At 36.7% G+C, this 27,336-nt stretch overlaps 1 protein-coding gene across 2 annotated transcripts in view; it reads right to left on the bottom strand.

Annotated features, from left to right (window-relative positions):
* Sema3d (semaphorin 3D) overlaps positions 1-27,336 on the bottom strand; it is a 181,204-nt gene that overhangs the window by 66,142 nt on the left and 87,726 nt on the right. For both annotated transcript variants that reach the window (XM_050139787.1, XM_050139788.1), the window contains exons 4-5: positions 10,042-10,104; positions 3,174-3,293 (exon numbers count right to left, since the gene is read on the bottom strand). In XM_050139787.1, the coding sequence (XP_049995744.1) occupies positions 3,174-3,293; positions 10,042-10,104 (183 nt within the window). The remainder of the gene's footprint in view (positions 1-3,173; positions 3,294-10,041; positions 10,105-27,336) is intronic.

Genomic DNA, 27,336 nt, shown 5'->3' with positions numbered 1-27,336 from the left:
CCTGCCCACTCATAGAGATTTAAATGCAATTAAATATTTAAAGAAAAAAAAACACTGTTAAGGAAGTAAACAGATAATAGGCTCACAGGAAATGATTAAGTATCAGCATACACCCATTTGAAGATGAGCTGTTTCACCCAAAAGGGGCATCCTTTATTTCCAAATTCCTTTTCTTCTTTCCTTTTCTCCTTCCTTCCTTCCTTTTCTCCTTCCTTCCTTCCTTCCTTCCTTCCTTCCTTCCTTCCTTCCTTCCTTCCTTCCTTCCTTCCTTCCTATCTCTCGTTTTCTTATTCTTTCTTTGTGTTTTTCTTCTCTCTCTCTCTCTCTCTCTCTCTCTCTCTCTCTCTCTCTCCTTGTTTCTTTCCTGTTTTTAAAATTGAAGCTGATTTCATCTAGCCAGGCTAACTTTGAACTGTATATGGAGTCCTGACTTGTTTTGAAGCCCTCTGACCCTCCTACCTTTATCTCCCAACTACTAGAATTATAGGTGTACACCACAATGCTAGGCAAACACAGTTAACAGATAGTCATCAAAACACTCTATATGTTATAGAACATCAATATAATTTTAGGTACTATATATTATGATATACTTATAGTAATCCATGTTATTTCACAAATTGCATATATATGCATATACATGTAATAATTTTATCTATAGCATTTTTTTAAAGAAAAGCCAGAACAACATTATGACACAAGGAATCTCCAAAGATGCCTCTGTGTTCATTTCTGTTGGCTATCTTCTACTGGGCATGAAGCCTATCCTTAAGAATAGTGTGTTTTCTCAGTGAAACTCCCTTGGAGGAAACTAAATTTTCCTTTGCAAGTGGTTATCAGTTGGAGATAGCTTCTGGGTTAGGGGTGCAGTCAAATGTCCATTTCTCCTTTCAGCTCTAGGAGCTTAACTGGTGCAGATCTGTGCAGGTCTTGGCTGCCTCAGCCTCTGTGAGATCATATGTGTGGGATGATGTTGTCAATAACTTTTATTTGATACTTAAAATAACTCTATATTCACTTCCCCTTCTTGTTATCACATGCTACTGAATCAACAAAATCTTAAATATTTCTACCACGTGCACAAAGTTATGGAGCTGGTAAACAGTGAAACTTGAGTCTTAAAACTACTCTTTGAAGCTGTTGACAGCTGCCTTGACCTCTCTTCTGAGGTAAGCTACAGTAAGCCCCTTGGAGCAACAGGGTAAAATGCAGTATGTGCAATTACCAACTCAGCACTTTCCCCAGAAGCTTGTTACAGTTCTTATAGCACTAAATAGTGTCACCTCCCCATCTCTTCCAACTTCTCAGGGTTAATCTTAACTTTCCCTTTCTTCCTTTCATTGTGCCAGACACTGACTGGATGGCCCCAGCCGGGGTTTTTCTCTAACCCTTTGCATACATTCTTCCCTCTTCTCATTTTCTCTCCAAGTAAGCTGGTCTATTTGAAATGGAGAGGGTCTGTAAACTTCTAGAAACACAATGTCTTGAAATGAATGATACATAGACATAGTGATCCATATGAAGCAGGTTGCCTGTTCTCCAGATCAGCTCAAAGCCCCGAGTCTCTATCCCTCGACTCTCACCATGCTCTTAGTCTGAAAACTCGTAAACTGGACTTATTCCATTGCCAACTCTCCGAGGGGTTCGGAATTGAACTGTCATGGTTGCTTTACTTTCAAGCAGTTGAGTCAAGCCTAGTTAGACAGTTGGTTAGAGGAATCTGGTTAGTTAGGCTGGTTAGACAGTCGGTTAGAGGAGTCTGGTTAGTTAGGCTGGTTAGATGAGTTGGTTAGAGAAGAAAATCTGTCTGGCCACAGTTGTAGGTTTGACCTGGGCATGCATCCGCTAAGTTAACATAAAGAAACCTTTTTGTAAGTCCAGACATTTCTCTTAAACACAAAGACTGAAAATGCATACAGTTATACACAGGAAATACGTGCATAAGCATGAGAATAGTGCCTACAAAGAAACAGTATAGAGTACACAGCCAAAGCTCAACTGGTCATGCTGGCTTTGGACAGACCATGTCTTGGTTCAGCTCATTGCTGTCCTGTTTATGATAGACCAAGAAAAATCATTTTTACTAACTTGTATATTAGGGATTATAATGGCTCTAATCTCTGTTGCTGAAATTCCAAAGTGTAAAAAAAAATGCATGTAGTACACATGACAATCTATGACACTTGAAAAAATTTATTTTGGTTGAGATTCTGAAATCTGCATGCTTCTTATTTATTAGAAATGCTCATCAATAGTTGGAATAAATTCATCTTAACTAAATACATCTTTTATTTCCATCCCATTAGTTGAGCCCAGAAAATTCAATGACTTCAGTGTGAGTGAATGTTTATATAAAACCAAGAAAACTACTGATATTCATTTAGAGTACACTGTTAACACATATATCAGCTAGTACATATCTCAAGAACATTTTTATAAATATTTATATTATATAATTACACTATAAGATCATATGTGTAAAATGTATTTTCATAGCATTGTAATTTATAAACATATCTGCAAATGTGTATTCAAATACCATTAGAAGGAAAACTGAAAGTACATGTGTTGTTAATAAAAACAATTGCTTATAGTAGTTTATGTTGCAAATTTTACTTCTCTCATTAAAGCAGGTTTGATATTGTTGATATAAAACACTTAGTATAATTTATAAAATGTTTAGAAACATGAAGTCTTATATAACTCATGTTATATTTACTTAGACAGGTACAATTTGTGCTATAGACATTGTAGTAAATTATATTTTCTATTGTTTCATGTTGTCAGGGTTTCTGTCCTGCCCGGTTCCCAAAATCATTAAGTCCCAAAGAAATCATGCAGAGGTCTACATTAGTTGTGAACTGACTGGCCCATTAGCTCAGGCTTCTTACTAACTTTTTTAACTTATATAGCCCATTATTCTTGCCTATGTTAGCCACATGGCTCGGTACCTTTTTCTGTGAGGTAGTCATATCTTCCTTCTTCTGTGGTTGGGACAGGACTGGAGAGGAATGGGATTCCTCCTTTTCAGAATTCTCCTATTCTCATTGACCTGCTTCTATTTCTTGTCTGGTTGTCCCACCTACACTTCCTGCCTGGCTACTGGCCAATCAGAGTTTATTTAAAATATAATTGACAGAACACAGACCACCATCCCACATCAGTTTCATTACCTCCTTGTTGAGTCCAAGATCAATATATCCACATAGTGGATGAAATGCTCCAGTTCCACACACATAAACGTGAGTCTTATTATAGGGTTGAAGTACTCGGATGAAATTCGCACATTCTGTCTATTGAGTAAAAAAAAAAAAAAAAAAGCATTAGTATATGGCTAATGGACAATGCTTCATTATCTTTGTTTTAAGAATGTATCAATTATCTAAAATAAGGATAATATAGAAAGATTTATGAAAACAGTATGACTATTTGACTTGAAAAAAAGGAAGGCAATACAGAAATTGTGGCTAATGGGGTGATATTAAAAAAATCTTAAATTTATACTTTTGCAGCTAACTAAAGTGTTGAGACACAGAGCTCTATAGCTGTATCCAGTGAACCCCAGAGAATGGGTATAAACAGACTGGGTATGACACAAACTATCACAAAGCACAAAATCTCTCTTATTCTGCAGCAAACACAAAACCTAGCCCCTGCATGTCTTACTATCTACCATACCAACTGTCCAAAAACCTGCAAACAAAACAGTGGACATACCACATCTGTGTTCTTACCTAGAGTCCCCTTTATTTTTAAAACTGGAAAGTCTTTTAAATCAGGTTACTTCATGCTGGTTCTTTCCTCATGAACATTTTTATTCCAGCAGAATTTTTAAGACTCACATTCATGTTTTTCACATGTTTATATCTAAACATTTCTTTCCATTTTTACTATCTTTATTTTCTATAATTGATTTACTAGTAAATATCTATTCTCTGGTTTTTCTTAGAATATTCATTCAGTTTATTAAAGAACATATTAGGTTTACCTACAATAAGTGAACCTTTAGCTCTACAAAATTTTTGTGAGCAATTTATTTTTTCTTTAATCTGAGATAGAAAATCTCACAGTGTAGCCGAGGCCAGCGAGGAACTGAATAAAGCTCCCCTTAAGTTCAGGGTAGCCCCCAGGCTTAGACTGCCCAGGACTAGGATTCGGAGTGAAAATCCTATCCCAAAATGAAAACAATTGCTGAGCCATGAATGCATGCTTCAGGACCCCACAGAGCCAAAGAACTTTCACAACCACTCTAGACATTTATCCTGTATACATGGCAAACAAATGTTCGCTTATAAAGTAGGAAGCTGAGGAAAAGTCTAGTTTCTCCATTCCTGACTGGCCAGGGACTCCTCACCAATAAAGCAATGTCACTCCTGGACAGTGGGAGATCCTACTGACTACAGACGTTTCCAGAATCCATATCTCATGGCTCACAACTAATAGAGTGCCCCAGTTTTAAAACAAGATTCATACAAGATTACAGACAGCCTCGACCTTGCCCAACTACTGGCCTTTATCCCAGGAAGGAAATTCTGTCCTGTTTTAGGCAAATAATTTCCATAAGAAGAGGCTGCAGGAGAGACATGTGGACCCCAAAGACTGTAACATTTCTCCATTATTAAGCTCGTCACCACTATTTAGGGTCACCACCAGCTTTTACTCCTGGAAGACTCCTCAGTTTCCCTGTGAGAGAGGCTGCCTTCTGTTTTGTGTGCTGATAAACAGTCCCCACCTGTTAAAGGTCAGACTCCTATGTAGTTCTGTCCCTACCCGGCCATAGAAATCCACAACTGCTTATAACTCCAGCTCCAAGTGGTCTGACACCCTCTTCTGGCTGCCATAGGCAACTGCACACACATAGCGAACATACAGAAAAGCAAGCACACATGCATACACATAAAATAAAAAATCTTATTTACAAAAACAAATAGAGGGAAGTTGTGGTTTGTACCTGGCATGCCTGTAATAGGATGCCAAATTCAGGAGGATGGATTCAGAAAGAAAAAATACTAATGGTGTAGAACAATGGAGGCAATGAAATAGGAAAAAAAAAGCCAACGCCAAAATGTAAAATGATTTGCGACCACTACATAAAATTTAAGCATGGCATCCAGGTAGGAAGGGAGGTTTACACATCCCCAGCTTTTACTTAGCTTCTGCATGTCCATCATGCTATTTGGTCTTTGGTTCTGCACCACCAAGGGTACAGAGGCCTGAGATGAACCCATCTGGCTAGAATAAGACAGTCAAGCTCACTGCCAGTCATTGAAGCACCCTATCAAACGCTTCATTTTACCACATGGTCATTGGATTTAGATGTCAGTTTTGAAGGGTCTTAAAGAGATACTTGCATAATAATAAAGACAGCTCCCTTCCAGGTATAGACTATAAAACCTGGATGATATGGGTCTATGTGAGGCAGCACTGTTTAAAAAGGCAACTAGGGGTCAGCAGTTTAACATGCAGTTTAAGATGTGTATGTGGTATTTTAATAATTACAGAACAACAACCACATATCCACAAACATATCTAGATTGTGCCCCATTATCGCCTTTTCTGGGAGTCATTTTGGGATTAACACTCTGGCTAAATTGACATTAGTTCAACAAAGCATGTTTGAGTTTGGAATTATCTGCTAGAGGTCAGAAAATGTCATCCCTGAAGTGTTGTGATTGTGTGTGTGTGTGTGTGTGAGTGGGGGGGGATGTTGGAAGAGGGCCTTTCTCTAAGGACAGTATTGGTTGCCAAAGGGAAGGAAGGCTGTGATTAGATTATAAAAAGATAAGATCTATGATTTTGCATTTTGCCCAGAGCAGACATTTAAGGCAAACAATCTTTAGGGAATGTACTCTACAATCGCCTTTTAATTCATGTCTTCATGTTTTTAAATTTCAGAATTTATGTACTGCTCTTTTTATGCACAAAGTTTCAAAGCTTTGTTTAAGTGGCATGATTAATAATTAACTTGGTTTAATTCACTCAGTGACTTGCTAGGCTATTGATGGTGGCATAATTCTCTGGGGCATGAAGAAAGATAACTTTGAGAAGCAGTTTTCTAAACTTTCCCTGAACCGGCTAGTTTGTCAGTCACTGCTCACAATGGCAGTTGTTGCATTTGAATGATATCGTTTATTGGATTTCTCCTGTTTTCTTTATTCCTCTCATCTAATTTTCCTTTCACTCCTAACAACCTTCCCTGACTAGAAAGTGTGTGTGTGTGATGAGGAATTAATAAGTAATAATCACTAAATTATTTATTAGTATTATATTAATATCATTTTTATACTTATTTATTTTATCCATTCAAGTGTATGTATGCGTGTGTGATTGCTAATATGAACTGCATTCTTTTGGCCACTGTCCATGTGCGTTGGTCAGAGAACGCACATGTGTTCTCTTCTCTCATCATATGGGTTTTGGGGACTGAATTTAGGTCCTCACTCTCACTTGATAAAAAGCACTTTTTCCTATTGGGCCAATTCACCAGTGCAATGGAAATTTCCTAATTATCTCAAGTAATACTTCAACTTTTAGCATGTTGCACCTTATATGCATCCATATAAGAGTTAGGTAAATGTAAAATTAAATTAAAATTCACAGAATAGCCTGGTGATAAAAATTTAAAATTTTGTTTTCTATTCAGTTACTAAACAGAAATAACAAACCAGAGGTACTTAGAATCTTGATGCCAAAATTAAATGTAGTGTAGCTCAATGTGTAATTTTAACAACTAAAATATATTAAACCGAGACATCTGTATGAGCTATTGGAAGACACTCATGGTTGAGAAATCCTTGATGTGTTTAGCTCTATTTTGGCAGTGCCTGGAATTGGACCCAAAGTTAGGAGAAACTTGAGACGATACAGAAATGTTGTATCACTGAGTATTTCCCAAGTTACTTAAGGTTTGGTTTTTATCTTTGGATTTTACACCATATTGTGAAAATAAATTCTTTTACTTTTGTTTTCCTTGAGTGATTTGTTATTGTGCTTTTTTAAATTTTCATTTTGAGACTGAACTTTATGTATGTCAAGCAGACTTTAAACTTGCCATATGAATTGTGGAGTGTTCTCAGTCTCCCAAGTGTGGAGATTAAAAACATGGTTAACCACACCTGCTAGTAATCTCCTACAATCTTGTGATCATTCCCCAGATAAATTTTTAAGATGAAACCTTGTATGCAAAGAAGTTCTTAGGCTTCAAAATAATTAAAAATATTTAACTAAATTCCGACTAAATAAAATAAAATTCAAATATATATTTTTGCTTAAAAACAAAATCTATCAATGTTAATATCTATTAAGAAAATTATCTGTTATAGCAAAGGGACAAAGGAAAACATTTTTAAAGGGAAAAATTACAGATATACCTATGTCAATATTTAAAATCTAGACCTCAAGATAACTGCTTGTGGTGGTTTGGGGAAGCACAGCCTCCCATAGACTCATGTGTTTGAGTGTTTGGCCCATAGAAAGTGGCACTATTAGAAGGTGTGGCCTTGTTGGAGTAGGTGTGGCTTTATTGAAGGAAGTGTGTCACTGTTGGGGCAGGCTCAGAGAACTCAATATGTTCAAGTTACACCCAGGGATACACAGTTTCCTTCTACTGCCTGAATATCAAGAAGTGGTACTCTCAACTACTTCCCAGCACCATGTTTTCCTGCATGCTACCATGTTTTTACCATGATGATAATGCAGTAAGCCTCTGAAACTGTATGTAACCCCAATTAGATGTTTTTCTTTATAAGAGTTGCCATGGTCATGTGTCTCTTCATAGAAATAAATCCCTAAGACAAGTGAATATTTTTTATGAGTGAAACTCAGTGTAAAAATAAGCTTTGCAACACATTTAAGCATATAAGCACTTGTCAATAACATTAACACACATATATGTCTTTTTTTTTATAACTCTGTTAATCACCAGTAAAAAATAGCAAAACATCTTTTAACCAAGTACTGCTGCTTAGGATATATTATCAGGTTCTTTGAGGTCAGTTTCACCACATGAACACAAGAAGCTTTAAGTCCTTAATTGGTAAAAGGTGATGATCCTCTTAACACTGATATGTGAGAATTCTCACACGTAGGATCATTTGTAACAGGAAATATTGAGAATGGCCAATGTTATAATAATAGGACATCCATGAGATGATGTGGCAAGGATTGCGTAGCTACTTTGGAAACTATTGATATGGAAAAGGCTATGGTACTCTGGGAAGTAACAGAAATCCGTTAGAAGAAACTATGTATATAGTGATTTCATCCTGAAAATTAAAAAAAATATGCTTCAAGAATGCACACATTGCAATGTCACCTGATGCCCCAGCTAGTGACTCCAGGCAAGAAGCACATTATTAAAGTGACCCTTCCTTGTCTCACACATAACATATTAAACTTTTACAACAAACACATTTAGTTTTATGCTTTCTTAGAAAGTAGAAGAATATAGAATTGCAGAATTTCATAGCAGGAAGCTATTTTTTTTTCCTGTATGTAATGTTTCACTGTCAAAGCTGGCACCTCTGTAGCTAAACAAACAGATAGCCCAGGCTAACCTCACCTTTGCTTCCTTTTGCCTATACCAAGCAGTTTAATTCAAGGTTTATAAACAAAACTAAATCATTTCCTTTATGTCTTTCTTTTATCACCCTTCTTCAAAACAATGCCAGCCCTTTCCTGCCATTCTTCCCTTCCTTGGGTTAACCTGAATGACTGTTTTAGGGAGTATAATAGTTCCCACCCCACCTCCCTTCTCCCACCATCCCAATTAATTAACTTTTGTTAGAGTCAATAATTCACTACTTTGTAGTTATAGAGTACCTCTTTGTAAATGAAAAGTCTTTCCAAACACTTGTTAATCCCAAACATGTTCTTTGGAAGTGGGTAAAAATTACTAGAAAGGAGGGAAAGAGAAGGTCATGTAGAGGCAAGAAGTCGAGGAAACCAAAGACTTGCCTGTTTTCTGTTGATCAGAATCAAGGCAATACTGTTTGAAATGAAGATCAATGTTATGGTAATATTAAAAAGAGGCATGATTTGGAAAAAAAAGATTGTTGACCTATCATGTAGATTTTATGGTGTTAGGAGCACAGAGGATGTACCCAGACTTCTGGCTTCAGTTTCTGGTTTCAAGTGTGTAGTATTGAATGAGCCATTCGCTTTTGCTGGGTCTAGTCTTTTCATCAGAGAATGAGGATGAAATGAAATTATAACTATCGGCATAGGAAGTAGTTCTTTAAATAAGGTAAAGGGTATAAAACTGACAGTCATTATCAGTGACTCTAAAAGAGAACGCAGGTTTAAAAGGATGCTCTAAAAACAAGGAGGGTTATGATGCAGCATCAAATTTTATAGTCCTGTGTGAAGAAGGGAAAGGCTCTGTACACCTCCAATCCACGGTTAGCAGTGGACGAGTGTAACAGTTAAAAGCAATTGACAGCTCACAATTGTGGGCACAAGGACAGAACATCCAGAGAAGTTAATCCCCCCTTGTCTTAACCGAACAAGGAAGTTAGTGTGTAACTTATTGAACAGACGGATGGGAAAATGCTCTCACGATGCAATTTAGTTCCACCTCCTGACATTCATGGTTCATCCTTCCTCTAACTCACGGGAAAACTGACATTAACTTAGCTCTCTTTCCTTACTTCTTTATCGAGTTCTAAACACAGATGATTCACAAAATATAAAATTATTCTCCGGGTGCCAGCCATACCACTACGGCTTATTTGACAAATAATTTTGAAAACTGTTGTTACCAAATTAGTTTATGCCCACAAGTTCAATGAGAAATTGATTTCTTTCTTCATCCATGGGCATCATCTCAGTGTGGAGATATTGAGCAGGGTGAAGCCCTTCATGGCATAAGAGGAAGAAAAATATATCCAGAAGTCCCTTCCCCTGCTCACTATAATAATCTGTACAGAGAATGCCAGTAATTGAAGTAGCAGCCAATGTTATTATTCAATAAAAGAGAATATAAAAATTTACTGCACTGATAGTGTCCAATTTGAGGAGGTCATTGTAAAGTTTCATACTTACATTTGGATCTTTTCCAGCTAATTTACATAATTCCACCCGTTCTTTAGCAGCAGGCCAATAAATCTGAAAGAACATTTAAAGGTAGATTAGAACAAGCACATTAAAAACATCTCATTCTGATTTGAAAAGAGACTAAGTAATACTGAAGAATAAACGTCAACTGCACCTTGGAGTCCAAACATAAATATTTTCCAAAACCCCTCTGAAAATCTTTCTAAATAAAAAGTGCAATTTTCCTGGTTTTAACGATGTAGTAGCAAATAACTTATTTTCAAAGGCATGTATGCTCATTTGCGATGTCAATACAACTGTGAGGTGATATTTGTTAAATTCATCATGCTTTTCTGGGTTTCTCCGAGTGGTAGTGCACCGTAGAAATGTGGGGTGAGATGGCAGAACAGTTCTCTGTCATTCACACAAGCTTCTACTCCAACCCCAATATTAGAGTCAATTTGCTCACCACACATATAGCATGCATGTAGTACAGACATATCTGGAAAGAAGCTACATATTTTAGAATTACATCTTATTTAAATATCACAATATCCCTAAAAATAGATATACTGCCCTTCTTCATTTTCATATCAGAAAACTTAATCACATAGAAATGAAATAAAACATAAAATTCACAAAAATAAATCATAGTAATCTGACCCAAATTTGATGTCACCAAATCTGAAAATCTTAATCGGTGTGCAGCAAACATGGCTTTGGCAAAGGACCGAGGTGAAGAGCATCCTCCCCTTTGGTGAGCCACACTAAATTATATTTCAGAAAATATTTTACACGTTTAATGTTTATCTGTTTCTTTTCTTTTTAAACAGCTTTGAAATTATGTAAGGATGCAAAATTCAAACAGTTATGGTAGTCCATTATAGCTTATAGCAGATAACCCCTGTTAGCTGTGAACAAGAAGAAACAGAGATTACACACTCAAGGGGGAGATGACACACGTTTCATTTGTATCCAAACTCTTTTATCGTGTTTCACACTGATGCAGGAAAACATTTTAATGACTGAAGGAAAGGCATACTCTATGGTATTGTGATGAAGGGCCTGGTTAAACCAGAAAAATGCAAAGCATTTAGATATTGCCAGTGTCTCATGGTATGATCTTCATAATGTGATCTGGAGTATAGTATCTCTGAGCCAAGGAAAACAGAAGATGCCACCCAAAACCCACTCAAAATGGACAAATACAGTGAAGTAATGAAATTTCAAGACAAAGAAAGTCTGCTATATTTAGAGAACATTTCTGTAATCTACAAATCAGTGGTGTATGCAAAACAATGGGCAAGAAAACAGTGCACTTAGGTGATGAACCCACCTGGAAGTGTGAGCCACAACAAGATTCAGAAATGCCATTTACTCAGAATTGTCTAGCCATAAATAAAGGACATTGAGCCTATAATTTGTGATCCTAGAGAAGCTAAATAAAAAGGTGAACCCAAAGAAAAACATATAGTCATCCTCCTGGATATGGGAAGTAGACAAGATTGCTGGGCAAAAACTGGGAATTTGGGGGTGGGGTGGTATGCAGGTAAGGGGAGATGGGGAGAGGAAAGTGAGAAGGGGAGGATGGGGAGGATGAGGGGAGCTTGGGGGAATGGGATGGTTGGGATATAAAAAGGGTGGATACGGGAGCAGAGAAATATATATCCTAATTAAGGGAGACATCTTAGGGTTGGTAAGAGACTTGACTCTAGAGGGGCTCACAGGTGTCCAGGGAGATGTCCCCAGCTAGTTCCTTGGGCAACTGAGAAGAGGGAACCTGAAATGACCCTATCCTATAGCCATACTGATGAATATCTTGCATATCACCATAGAAGCTTCATCTGGCGATGGATGGAGATAGAGACAGAGACCCACATTGGAGCACTGGACTGAGCTCCCAAGGCCCAAATGAGGAGCAGAAGGAGGGAGAACTGAACAAGGAAGTCAGGACTGCTAGGGGTGCGCCCACCCACTGAGGCGGTGGGGCTGATCTATTGGGAGCTCTCCAAAGCCAGCTGGACTGGGACTGAAAAAGCATGCGATGAAACCGGACTCCCTGAACTTGGCGGAAAATGAGGGCTAATGAGAAGCCAAGAACAATGGCACTAGGTTTTGATCCTACTGCATGAACTGGCTTTGTCGGAGCCTAGCCTGTTTGGATGCTCACCTTCCTGGACCTGGATGGAGGGGAGAGGACCTTGGACTTCCCACAGGACAGGGAATCCAGACTGGAGAGGGAGGGGAAATGGAGGGGGGGGAGGGGAAGAGGAGTGGGGAGAGGGAGGGAAATGGGAGGCGGGGAGGAGGCAGAAATTTTTCCAATATAAATAAATAAATAAATAAATAAATAAATAAATAAATATAAAGTTATGTCATTTTCCTCTCATATAATTTTAGCCAATAATTTCTAAAACTTCTTCATGTAGTGGAAAATGTTCTAGCCATAGTGGTTCACGCCTTTAACTACAGCTCTTGGGAGACAGAGGTCTATAGAGTGAGTGCCAGGCTAGTCATGGTATATGATGAGACATTGTTTAAAAAACAAACAAAAGCAAACCACAAAGAACAGAAATGCTATATAACCTATTTCTTAAAGCAAATTTTCACTTTTAGAAAGGTCAACAGCCTATTAGTCTGAAAGAAGATGTATACCCATGATCTATTTTTTATAATTCCTGACACGTATTTGATTGTTAGTTTAGACTAATATTTCTTTCAATCATTTCAATAAATCAGTCTTTTTATTTTTATTTCAGTAATGGTCAGATTTATTTGTATTTTAGGAAGAAATTTATTACAAATATTTATAGAATTTTTCAGACCTATGTAGCTTGGTGATATTAACATATATAAAATGTATATTAAGTATATGAGTTCTGAAGAGCACAAAGATTATCATGGATTTCTACTTTTCTTTATAACACCAGTGAACTGAATGGTTAGGTTAATAAAACTTAAGTTAAAGTCCACTTTCAAATAGAATTTTAAAATATTGTTTTTATAGATCTAAAACTAAAATATTATTCAATAATAACAAAATGTGGAAACAACCCTTTCAGTCTCTGTGCACTCTACATGAAACTTTCAAGATTACTATGGGAGTCGAAGTTGTTCCTTTTGTACAATGGGTACACATATATGAAGCCTTGTATATGTAAGAATCAAAATAGTCTTAGTAAAATTTGCATTGTGGCAGTATTTAAGATATGCTATTACTGTGCTTATAAGTGAACTTTTCTTTTACTTGTCTTGTACTTATTAGAATCAATGCTTATATATTTGAATAATCTATTTAAAGCTGGCATTTAGCAAATAGTCATCTGTAACTACTGATTCTCTTGTTAAGGACTCAATAAAGCTGAGATTTGGCTTTGTGCCACCACACCAGCCCCTTGTGAATGGTAATTAGTAATCACCTTAAGGAAAAGAAATATCCTTAATCCAGTCTATATAAACTTAATGAGACAGAAGTACTTGCATATATATATCCTAATAGAGTACACTGAACACATATAATCACATAGAAACTATGAAATGAAATTTAATGTGTGTACATACACATAAACTAACACTCTGATGTTGATATGTTCGTGGGTGTGTCTTGTATGGTAGTGTATGCAAATATCTCAGCTGATATGATGTAAGGGCAGGAAGATAGACTACATAGACAATTTAAGCTCAACCAAGACTAGAGATCAGAGAAAGAGAGAAAATTATAATAAATATTGATATAGTCTCAATTTTAACATTTTTATATCTAAGTTCAAGATAATCTTAAATAAAATAAATAATTCAGTGGGTATATATCAAAACAGCCCATTTAATAGAATCATGTTTAGGATATAGTAGTATATTATCTATAAAAATCAGTTTTTTTATCATTTGGTAATGTGAATGGCTTTGAAACACTGGGTATCAGTATTCTTATGGCTCTCTAATTTTATTAGTAATAAGATATTGTGTATATCTTCCTGTACTTAGTATCTCAGACATAATCCTAGCATAGTAAAAGTTACATTGTGCAGGTAAAACAAAGTACATATGCCTGTTTTACAAATTGGTGGCTCTCATAGAAAGACGTTCACAGACATTTCCTTTCACTTATCACAGATCCACACAGAAAGCTGTGAGGTCCTTTACATCATTTCTATGTCTTGTCCTGGGTTATTCACACAGAGCTCTAGCATGACTTGTATTTTGTACGAAATATTTGCAGCTATCATTTGTCCCAATGGTCTTTGAAACTGCAGTTTTCCTTCATATCCCTGATTGCAAATGTATATCTGACTTCTTTCTCTTCAAGACAGACAGCAAAACTCAGAGATGTTTTCTGAAACTTTAGAGCAGACCAAGAATTTTTGTCTGCTTAATTATCTGCAGTGTAACCACTGACCAAACCACCACTGAACAATTGACTTTAACTTCAGTGGTAATTCTTATACATCTATTTGATAATAGAAACTGTCAAACAGAAGCAAGGGAATTTACAGTCTTGACTTAAGAAAGATAAAATTTTAAAACAACTATAAACAAGTACCCATATTCTAAAATATACTGACTTAAACATCTGAAGTCACTTTGTCTATCTAACCTGTAAAATATTTAATAATTAATCATTTTCAATGTATTTTATGCTATTTAGAAGGACTCAAATACTGATGTGTAAAATATTTATTTAGTTTCTATTTTATATTTATATAATATAGATTGTTAACATGAAGGAAGATTATTCTTATTAAGCAAAAATTATCTTTTATACCTCCTTATGTCCACTCATAACTCACTAAATTATGTTTAAGTATATTTTAAAAGAGATATCCTAATAACTTCACATATAAATTTGAAAATATGACCCATGCTTTAGTTGTATAAATATTATTTTTTTAACAATAGCTTTAGTTTTAAATTTCTTGAGCATTCATTTAATTTAAAAAAATTGTCAAGGAACTTACAAATAAAATACTACAATTATTGCTTCATTCATAAATTATGAAATTCATTCGTATCCTTTATTTACAACTCATATAATTCATTTAGAGTTGTCATTTTCTAAGGTGAAAATGTCACACAGTTTATTTTGAAGTAGTTAATGTTAGGGAAATTACAAAAACATTCAAATAATGATAAGTCCTTATAACAACATCCAGAGGAAATCCTAATTATATCTGCTCCTTGTTTCATCTTTAAGAGACACTTTAATTGACTCAAGTTAGCAAGCACAAGTTTCGTCCAGTGTCCTTTGCCCTAATTCAGAGATGCCAAAAGACTAAATAGGACACCAGAGAAAAACTTGCAATGTGTTCATAAAACCTAATTAAAGACAAAAATTCAGAACCCCAGAGACAGCATACATGTCTATCAAAGGGCATGACACAAATGTATGATTGATTGTAACAAAGATGGGAAAATGTTGAGACAATGAGATATGGTAAAGGATTTGAGCAGTAAATGGGAACAATGAAGACTATGGATCCTAAGGCAAAACTGAGGTAGAATTAAATTAATAACTATTGAAAAGCAAAATATAAGCGCTGCCGAAGGTAAAGGTTGAGTTATTACAGCTGATAGAGGTGTGGATTGTTACAGATGAAAAGTCTGACTACTCAATTTTTTTTTCTCTCATTTTAACCTCCATATTAAGTGCAGAGCTATAGGATTTTCCAGAAACCATTTCAGATCACAAGACAGATCTAGGCTTATCTTGTCTACTGTTGCATGTCTAACCTCCTATGGAGGATCTTGTTGTAGATAGCTGCCAATCTCCTAACATCTTCCCAAGAAACCTTCTTCCATGACCAGTATAAATAACTTTCCAGGAATACCACCACAATTTTGTGGAGACCCAAAAATGTGAGCGCATTTCCCCTTGTCTGAGGGTCAGAGGGTTTGAGATTACCCAAAGTAGTTGACAACAACCGTGACTCCATACCCTGACATAATGTGCTTACTTGGTGTTTTGAACATTAATATGGGCCGTAGAGGTAGATCTTCTCCACCCCGATCAAAGGGCAGAGAATTCAAGCACACTTCTGTTCCTTGTTTTGTAATAGAAGGTTTAACCTAGGCAGTGACTACCTTCAGGATACTTGGTGTATGGTGGCTTCACTTTCAAAACAACAGAATGAATTTTCAAGAATTAATTGACAAAATTGGCTTGATGTCTTAAAGTATTGAGGCAAGTAACTATTCTGGTTGTCCTTTGTATTATGTTAAAGCATCTTTGACTTCCTCCCCCTTTTGTACTGGGGTACAAAAGTGTATGGAAAACTACACACGGGCAGACTCAGGATGCAAGGATGCAACTCAGGATGCAAGAGACACTGAGCAGCCCTCCCACTACTATCCTATGTCTCTATGTTTCTTTCTTACCTCTGTTCCTTCTAGCTAACATTTCTCATCCTCACGGCCCTATCCTGGGGCTAGGATGGCAGCAGAAGTCACCCCAAAAGGGTGGCTCCGGATGTATGACAGCTCAGCAAGGCATGGCTTGCGACACAATTTAAAATAATACAACAGTTTAAAAATACTTGTTTCTTTCTGTTTCTTCTTCATCAACTCTTTTCTCCTCTAATCAGATGCACTGTGAAAACAGACAGCCTGACCTATTTCTTCTCCTCAATACCCGCAGCATCCAGAAGAGGAGAAGAATACATGCATAGATCATCAAAAGTATATGTTGTGAGAAAGAGAAAAACATTAACAAATTCAAAGGAATTTTAAGAAACACAATATGGCTTGATAATATTCTTTTTTTTCCCCTTTTTAGATGATTTATTTGTCTATTATCTACATGGTGTTCTGCCTACACGGGGGAAGAGGGCACCAGATCTCATTATGGATGGATTGAGTCAACATGTGGTTGCTAGGAATTGAACTCAGGGCCTCTGGAAGAGCAACCAGTGTTCTTAACCTCTGAGCCATCATCCAGCCCCGATAATATTCTTTTTTATAATTAAATTATTCTTGTCTATGTGCTCCTAAAAATCTGTTTGCATGTTCCATTTCTTCTTTATTATTTCTGCATTTTTTCTAAACTTTATTTAAAAATATTTAAGAATCACACACCTAAATCAACCATATCCAATTTCTTTACAACTCACTGAACTACTGTGCAGTGAGAATAGCCTTTGGAATGGAATTTGTGGTACTTCACATTAGTTCTTAGAGGTTCCGTAGTGAATATATTTTAAGCAATTATCCATTAAACTACCAACTTCCATGACTGTGGAGCAGATAACATGCTGAGTATTATTGACATGAGCACTGGCGTGCCAAGGACCCCAGTGCCTCAGACCCATGGCATATCAGTGCCTTCCCCTGGCTGGAATACTTACGTTGGTAGTGCATGCAGAAAATATCAACCACAGGTTTCTCCTCTCACAGTACTGCAGCCTGAGACTGCTTCTCTAAAATTAGTAGCTTGCCCCCATCCAGCTGTATATAATGAATGGACTGAGTCCCCAGACTGCTGCTTCATCTCCATCAGAGCATCTTGTCCACCCAAGCCCAGCTTTTCTGTAGGTTTGCCTGTAGATTCTTTAATTCCCATCTCCCCAGTCAGCTCAATCTCCAAACTGTGCCTATGATAGTTAGGACAAGAAAAACAGGTTCATGGCTGCTTTCCTAACTTGAGTCTATTACTTGCATTCAGTCCTTGTTGGCCGCATTACTCTAAGCCCACTTTGTGCCTTTGCCTCAAGTTATACTGCTATTTTTTTTAATCAGTCTATGACTTAATGACATTTGGTGACCAACGATGAAGAGTGAAATGAGCATTGCTCCTTCCTACCCTGTTTATGACCTGCAATGTACACATACTGAGCACTGAAGAATTCTTTTTTTTTTTTTTTTTTTTTTTTTTTTTTGTAATTTCCTTGGAATGGGAAACACAGGCATTCTGGCCAGAGTTCTGGCAGGAGACTGGGTTGTCTGCCTGCAGCCTGACAGTCCATTACAGTGACCAGATGGGACCGGCATATCAGCGCTGAGCTAAGGGGCCAGCACATCCATGAACGAGGCAATTGTTTTACAGCTCTGATTAGAGGACAGCTTGTGCTCAGTGGGCGATAGGAGAAGGTTAAACAGCATGAAACTAAGTAGGGTGTCTCATATAAAAACTTCATTTATTGTGATATCTGCGTGGATCCAAGGATTTTATGTTCTCCTAATTTTGGGTGTTAAAAAGGGAAAGTGGTGTCTTTCTTTCATCGGTAGCCACGTTAGGTAAAGAGGTTATATACTCCAATTCTGGTCTCTGTAAATAACAGGCACACAGAGTGAACCATTGTGGTCCATGACTTTATGCACCCGCAGAGGGGTGAAGGGAATCCCAGTCAGAGGCCATTATTATTTATAAAGAATTTTTTTTTAATTATTCTGAGCACAAAAAAGCAGAGCAGGATCCTTTCCTATAGAACTTTGTTGTAAACTACCCTGAGGAAAGGGAAATAACAAAAGGCCTTTTTCATGTTAGCAAAGAAAGATGGGTGCTTAAACACTCCAGAAAAATTACTAGATTTATAACTACAAACTCAGTTATTTCATAAGTACTAAAACAATAAGGGCATGGTTTGATGAACTTTAACCATATCGAGTACTTTTGTAATTACTCAGTTTTGATAGTAAGGGCAAGGAAAAAGTTACACCATCTTTGGGATACAGAAGAAATATCTCCCATATGGATAAGTTTAGAATCACAGAATCAGTTTATAATCAAATTAAAACTTTCAATTTCTAAGGATTTAAAAGTTTTACTTAAGTAATTTATCTTTAATTTTAATTCCGTAATTCATCCTGAAAGAGTTTGGTTTTATTTGTTTGCTGTTGTTGTTCAATAACCACAAAGATAAAGATCTTAAATAACTATCAGATTTCATGTTTTACTTTAGAAAAAATAAATTGTCTCGGGTTGTTTAACAAAAACAAGAAGTTCTGTGAGATTAAAAATTCGTGTTGTTTTGATTCACTGTCATCACACTTAGAAATCACAGGAAAGCGTCTTTGTTTGCAAACCAGAGCACATTTATCATTTTGTCACATTGAACCATTTCTTCCAAATGGAGAAAACTATGCTTACATTAAAACAATACGTTTAAGATACTTTACACAGAAAAAATTAAGTTCTATACTGATTTTGCCTATAATCTTATAAGTAGAGTTTTCTAAGTATTGGGTTTTTGTTGGGATACAGTAAACAAGCTTCACTTTTTTTCTTAAAATTGTTCTCTCTCTCTCTTTCCCCCCCCCCCGTGTGTATGTGTGTGTGTGTGTGTGTGTGTGTGCATGTCTGTGTGAACACTGTGTCTCACTATTTAGCTGAGGCTGACCTGATGCACCCAGAATCCTGCTGACTTATTCTTCCTAGCAATAGAATAATAAGCATGCACAACTTGCCAACTTAAGAAATTCATTTTTCTTTTATTTCTACACTTCATCTTAGCTAAAAGCCCAGGAATCAATTCACTTTGAATTACTACTGCATTAATTCACTGAACATTTTTACATATTTGATTTTAAAACCTCATTTTTAAAGAGAAAACAGTATTAAATCAATTGGATAAAGGGATAAAGATGACTAAGCATTATTTCCAAATAAAGCAACTAATCTAATTCTGAAGATTGTTTTAAAAAATGGGTCAATATGGTTTTTGGATTCTCTGTAGACAAAATTCCCAATTACACTTTTTATGGAATCCAGCAAAAATACTACTGAAAAATCATAGGTGACAAGATACAAAAAATAAAACTATATTTGATAGATTCTATTAATATTTCAGAGGTTAATAACATGGCTATTAGTATTTTCTTACCCATGTGATTCCAATGGGAAGACTTCATAAATGATGTACAATAACTCTTCCATGACATTTTTGGAATTAAAACAGCATTCTTTTGAGATCTTATTTTAGTTGGATAGTATAATTTGATGATCAAAGGGAAATTTTAACTGAGGCAAAATCTTAAGTGAGGTATTGATCAAAGATGCAAAAATCTTCAAAATGATAGACAAAATTCATTTAGATCATTCCATCCATGTCTAAACAATAACAGACTTGGAAACTGGAGATCTGAAATTACGGTTTCCCCTTGAGGAACGTGCTTTCATCTGAGCAAGCTCACTCAATGCTACAAGGACCCTCTGAGAATTTGTTAGGGAAGAGTTTTGGGGATCCTCAAACAGCTCTTGCTGTCCAGCTTTCCTGTAAGCTAATGTCCGAAGGGAGAGGGCGGTAAATGACAGGGAAGATAGTGAACATGCTTATTGACCTACACATCCCGAGTATGTGCAGTATGACGGCTGCCTAAAGCATCAACCAAAGCCGTGGGAAAAGGCTTCCCAAGAAATAGATAGAAGCCATGATCAAAAGTAGAATGTTGCAGGTAGCTCACAGATCTTCCTTTCTAATGCCCCTTTTCCTTTCTATGTCTCTTTCCAATAGTGGAGGCATGCTTACCCCAGCATTCTGGGCTTTATCACTCTTCCTCTATAGTACTCTCCTCAGTCCAATTCCATGCAGCTTTTTGCCAACCTCTACTTCTGAGTATGCTGGCTTTCTGAAATCCTAACTCAAAAGGGGCTGCTTTCCTTGCTCCTCTTCTCCAGGCAGTTGCTGAGATTTATAATTAGTCTGCCGCCCCCCCCCCCTTGTTTTCTTTGAAAGTCAAATAAAATTGGCCTCCAGCTTAACAAAAAAGGAGGAGGAATGATATTCCTCCTTAATCAGAGAAAGACAGGACAGAGAGACAGAGAGACACACTTTAAAATAATGGAAATAAATCTTGTATGGGGATTATCCATGAGGTTATTCTAGGTCTCATTCAAGAAGGTCAAGTGAAAACGCTAGCAGTGAAGGCCCCAGTGATAGAATCTGTCTCATGACGAAGCCTCACACTGCAGAGGAAAACACAGCCACCCTTGTGCAGAGAACCCTAAAGGACATAGCTTCTTAAGAGGAAATGCACAAAAATCACTGACCTGGAAGTCTGAACAATTTGCATAACTAAACAGAATTTATTAGATATTTCATTCTGTGGTCAGCCATGATGAAGTCAAAAGAGAGAAGTGAAATGAAGGGAGAGACTTAGTTTTGAATATTACTACTGAAAATTTATGCATAGAAAGTTCCAGCTTTCCATTGCTAGTACAACTTCAAGTTGACTTGGGGGGGGGCGGAGAAAAAATGTTCACTTATAATCAACTTGACAGTTAATGTCTGCTTAGAAACCATAGTTCATTAAACTCCTTTAAAAATGCCAAGTATATCTCTGGGTGATGGTGGCAACCACGCCATTAATCCTAGCACCTGGGAGGCAGAGGCAGGTGAATCTCTGTGAGTTCGCGGCCAGCCTGGTCTATAAGAGCTAGTTCTGGGGCAGTCCCCAAAGTTACAGAGAAATGGGGTCTTCGATAAAAAAAAAATAGCTAAGTATGAGCCAGGAAGTGGTGGCATGGCGCCTGCCCTTAATCCCAGCACCTGGGGGGCAGAGACCAGCTACAGATAAACCTGTCTTGAAAAAAAAATAAAAGAAGCCAAGTATGATCATTATTATAATGTCTATGCTGATCATACTTTTAAAAATTATTTCTATTTTTTTTTTCATTCACTTTGGGTGTTGGAGCCCATGGAATGGCACTGTGCACATTTAGGATGGAACTCCTCTTATCTCAGTCTAACCTGAATGATTTCTTACAGGCATACACAGAAATGTGTTTCCATGGTGACTTGAAATGCCATCAAGGTGAACCTCTATACCCACCCCTTATCAATCTGACACCCCAATACATCATTTATTCCCCAACAAAATATCTTTATTGATAGTTTGGAAAATTTCACATAATGCAACATGTTCTTACTGCACCATTAACTGATGGTAATAAACTGTCCATGCCAGATTGGCCACTGGTCCCAAATGCCACTGACGTTCTTCTCTGTACTTTCTGACTATAGAGATGGGGTAGACTATTGATACCTTTGGAAGAAAATCTCAGCTCCCTTAATTTAGACGGGGAAGAGCAAGAACCTTTGATATTTCACTTCTTAAACATGTTTTTCCCTATTCCAAATGAACAAAAGAAAACAATACTTATCAAGATTAATTTCAAACATGAGCCACATAAAATCAGTCAGTTTCCATTATTTCAAAAATCTCTGATCTATTTTGAATTAACTCAATTCCAAGCATGACAGAGTTTTTCCTCCATTCTGTGTTCCTCGTGTTATATAAGATCTGTCATTTCTTTTAGATACTTAAAAATCATCTGGTGCTTTATATCTATTTCATGCCTTGCATCCTTAACTAGAATTAATGAAGTTGATGATCATGCAGACATTTATATAAAACCTGAATTTTATATTTTACTACAGTTTTCATTCTAATATCCAAAGCTCAATGGATATAAGAAATGGAAAAAGTGTCTCATAAAGGATAATATTCAAACTTCAGTCATCAATAAAACATTCTCATCTTTATTCCTATAATTAACAGCAGTGATTTTAGGACCTGAGATTACAAAAACCAAAACAATACAAGTAATAATGTATGATTTACATTCTGCTAAAAATACATTCAAGAACTTGCAACCAAATGTGTTGGAAAAATTCTTTATCAAGTGAATTTTGGTTATTTTAATTTTAGAAAGAATGTCACCTATATTGTAAATATTCACTAGATAAAAATTATTGTTATCAAGATACATGCAATTCTATTCTTCTATATCTTTGAATAAGAACATTTTTATCCCATTGCAAGCATATTGTAGCAAAATAAACATAATGCTAGCACCAAAGCTACCCCAGAAATGGACCATAATATGTGTAAAGCCTTTCTCCTGTTTCTATATGTTTATCTATCTGTGAATCATTTGTGTTGTTGAAATCATCTTACACCAACTGAGGATAACGTTGACATGAAGAATATCTAACAGACAAAGAGAACTGGAAAGAACTCAGTAGAAGGTGGCAGCACCTTTTTATAGCCACTAAATTCTGGACTCTAGTATTATAAAGTAATATTTTTACTAAGATAAATATACCTGTAAAGAGTTTTAATATTTATTTTCGTACTACACTTCTGCTCTTCAAAGTGCCCAGATGCTTAGTTATCAACCAATGGCATTACTGGGGACTGTAGGACTTGATTAAGGCTACTGAGTTCCAGATCGGATTGACTTGTGTAAGACCTTGGCTCACAAACTCAAAGGTGGGGAAAACGGTAGAGTGGTAGAGAGATCAAGGCTCTTTTCCTCATCCTTCTGTCTTCCATTTAGCTTAAAGGAAGCAGCTGCTTCCACCAGGCACTTGGGTATAAGAGCCTGAACTGCCATGGACCCGAACACAACTGGGTCAATAGAGTTGAAAGTGAAAATCCAAAGCTGTGCTGCGTTTGGAAAAGCAAGGCGAGGCTGCTTTCATGGTGTGTAACTGTTTATAATTCTTTGATTCTTAGCTGAAACCTTCTTAATTAAATGAAATTTATAAACTGATTATTCCTCAGGAAAAAAACACAGAAATTAACAATTCCTAAGACAGAATGAAGAATGTGAAATAACGCTACATTTAAGGAATATGTAAGTGGATGGTGGATGTTTTAACAGTTACACAAGATGAGGAACCTGGCATTCCTATAAACACACTGACTGCCATAGTGAATTGAAAGCATAACCTGGAAGTGAGGCAAAGCTGTGGGGAGCAGTCTATAACAGGAGACTGCAATCGGATGAATGCCGTCAGGATCCCAAAGGGGACAAGCGGGAGCGATAAGTCACGGGAAGGTTCAGCAAAGGCAAACCTTTGTGACTAGATTATTCATTTTGCAAAGCATTAAGGTTACTTAGAGGAAGTAGAAGTAGATTTGGGGAGAAGGAAAGGGAGGAAGGCTGTAAGAGAGAGACTGGAGGGAGGAAAGGGAGTGAGAGAGAGGAGACAGAGCGAGTGAAGTACCGAGGAGGAGCTTAAATAATGCCAGAAGCATTGGAAACAGAGTGAAGATGAATTGGATGCCTTAGAAGTCTGAGCAGCAGACTCTAGACCCCAGACAATAAACAACATATTAAGGGGCATAAATGCGGGAGAAAAATTATTTTTTAAATTTTTAATTTCTGGTGGCCATGGTGCATGGTTTGATGTGAGAAAAATAATAATAAAAACACTTGGTTGATTGATATTTTATATCACTCCTGTTAGTGGGATGTAAAGCAAGGTTTGCAACACCCAGTCAGGTCTGCCAACTGAGGCTCTTGTCAGAATTGTACTGTCTCTTTGCTGCTGATGTTTCCTGGTTTCCCTCTCCCCGGTTCTGAATTGAAACACTCACTAATAATCCATAAACTAATCTTCATCTCAGTGTCGGTATAACTGAAGGGACACACATAGACACAAGAACTACGTGACTGGTACAATTCTACGTTATTTATTTATTTATTTAAGATTTCCGTCTCTTCCCTGCCACCGCCTCCCATATCCCCCCTCCCCCAGTCAAGTCCCCCTCCCTCGTCAGCCCAAAGAGCAATCAGGGTTCCCTGCCCTGTGGGAAGTCCAAGGACCACCCACCTCCATCCAGGTCTAGTAAGGTGAGCATCCAAACTGCCTAGGCTCCCACAAAGCCAGTACTTCCTTGAAGTGGGGTCATTTCTAGGTGGTTCTAAATATTGATTTTGATCTAGTGTTGAAGAAAGACAAAACTCAAAGTGTATTACCTGTTTGAAAACCTATCCCAGAAGGAGTTCACAGGCTATCCCCTTAAGAAAGGACCAATTAGGGAAAATCCTGATTAAATTATAAGACATCACATCCTTAGCACATTCATACTTGCATGGAATTTTATTCAATACAGAAATAATCTTTACTCTACAAAAATGAAAACGACACAAAAAGAGTAAGGGCGTGTCTTCTGTCCTAAATGTCAAAACATTTAAAAGAAAACAAACAGTATTTATAACGTTTATTTTCTAGGTAATGAAAATGTTCCAAAATCCTAAGTTTATGTCTGCATAATCCTCTACCCTAGGCTCAAAAGCTAGCCTGATCGAGAGTAAAGGCAGTGCAAAGGGAATCATTACGAACTCATTTCCTAAGTACTTGGTATATAAATTTATTGTGTTTTCTGCTCTTACTGTAATAAACAAGTGCCTGTGTAAGTGAGAATGAGAATGGCTACGTTTCACTAGACACAGTCTTATTAGGATATGACGTTGACATATACGTTGTATGACAAATTTTGCTTTCTTCAATTGAATACTTTTCACAGACTCTTTTTTTTTAATTTCCCTTGGGAAAATATTAACAACCAGACACTCATAACTCAATTATGTGCTGTAGATTGCTGTAACTCTAAAGAGAACAAAGGATACCTTCAGCCCTCAGAGTCCCAACATGTGTGGTTGCTTTGCACAGAGCAGTCCGGATCATTACCGAAGGGCACTGAGCCAATGCAAACCCATAGGTCCAAACACTGCTGAAGTACTACTTCTCAACACTTACCAGCTACCATGGAGTACCTTTTAGCACTGGAGTGATTTATACAAAATGAAATGGTGAAAACCTACATAAACACAAACTGTTTCCAATGCATATATGACTTTCTTATGAATTACATGTTTTAGAGAAGTACAGAGGAATTTCAGCCATGTGAAAAACCACTTATTAAATAAAATATTCAAATAATCATTTGTTACAAGAATATCAAAAGATATTTCACAACATTTACTTTATTAAATATTAGCACATTTTAAGCATGGAATATCGCCAAAAAAGTTATGCTTAAAATAGTCAAAAGGAAGTTGTGCTATCACAACTTATTTTAAGCAATGATCTAATACACTCAGTTCAGATAAATGAACCTTTTCTTCCAATCCCCAACGGCAAAGAAGAGAACAAGAAGAGATTCCCTTAAAAGCATGAATTGCTTTTTGTTATTATACTAAACCAAGACATATTTGGAAAAATGCATTAAAAGTCAGACTGTATAAAAGCAAAATTGCAAAATTCAATTTTAGCTTCGTTTGTAGAAAGTGTTATCAGCTACTAAGATATTTACTGATGGCTGAGATATCACCGGATATCATCTATCTATGTCAAGGTTATGAATGTTTTTAAAATAAATTCCTGAATAAAAAAAAAAACCTTAAGAATTGTTAGAATGGAACCACAGTATTAGAGTGGAGGTTACTCCTTAAATTCTAGCATATAATCTACTTTTATTTCACGTTACCTTAAATAATAAATACACAGACTATAGGATAAGTCTAATTTTTAAAAAAGACTGCTTTCCAAGTAAATGAATTAAGAGAACTTGAGAAAAACTTCTGGAAATGTTTTTTCTCCCCACTTTTCTTCTAGAAATACAGCTTCTATTAATGCATCTATAGATGATTGCTTTCAAAGACACTTAGCAAGTTTGAACATTCAAAATAAAAACAAAAGCTAAAACACAACCCGTTTTTCCTTATGAGATAGCAAAACATATAGAATTACTGAAAAAATAAATGATATCAAGTAAGTCTTCCATCCAAGGGCTACCATCTAAGAAAATTATATAGGGTGAGCCTATGGTGCTTATGTATTTAAATATATGTGTACACACACATACATGGATTTTTGCTTGCTTGTTTTTGTTTAAAAAGAAGTAGTAGTCAGGGCTGGGGAGATGGTTCAGATAGGTAGTGCATGGAGTCTGATCCCAGCAGTCATAACAGAGCTGGCTTGGAGGCGTGCATCCCTAATTCCAGCATTGGCAAGGTAGACACAGAAGGATCCTTGAGGCCGGATAGTTTACAACACTAGGAACATCCATGAGTTCCATGTATACTGAGACATGTCTCATAAAGGTGAAGAGTGATAGAGAGCTTACACATCTTCACACACATACACAGACACGAACCTGTATGCATGCACATACTCCCACAAACATTCATCAAACTAACAATCAATTCTTAGATGACACAGTATTTCCTCTCTTATACTAGCGTATGCTAGATATGTCATGATCGTTTCCATATATTTAATCTACTCTTTTATTTTGGTGTTACTTCCGATTGGACTCAGGGCCTAATGCATGCAGTGTAAGTGTAATAGCGCCAAGCGTCAGATCTACAAAAATGAACAGCACAAAAGACAAGTCTTGGGCTGGGTTTGACATCTGACTCCTGTAATGCCAGCCTTCTGGAGGCGAAAACTGGAAGATTACCAGAGCTTATAATCAGACTGGACTATAAAGTTAAGAAGCTATCTCAAAGAAGCCAAACCAAGCAAGTCAAAAAGAAGAGGAACATACAAAGCAAATGTCTATCGATATTCAGGTGTT

The sequence above is a fragment of the Alexandromys fortis genome, unplaced genomic scaffold, assembly GCF_014885135.2.
Source record: "Alexandromys fortis isolate MF-2015 unplaced genomic scaffold, M_Fortis_MF-2015_v1.1 scaffold_38, whole genome shotgun sequence".
In the NCBI taxonomy this organism is placed as follows: Eukaryota; Metazoa; Chordata; class Mammalia; order Rodentia; family Cricetidae; genus Alexandromys; species Alexandromys fortis.
The sequence above is the reverse complement of the archived record's forward strand: the minus strand, read 5'-3'. Positions and strand labels throughout refer to the sequence as shown.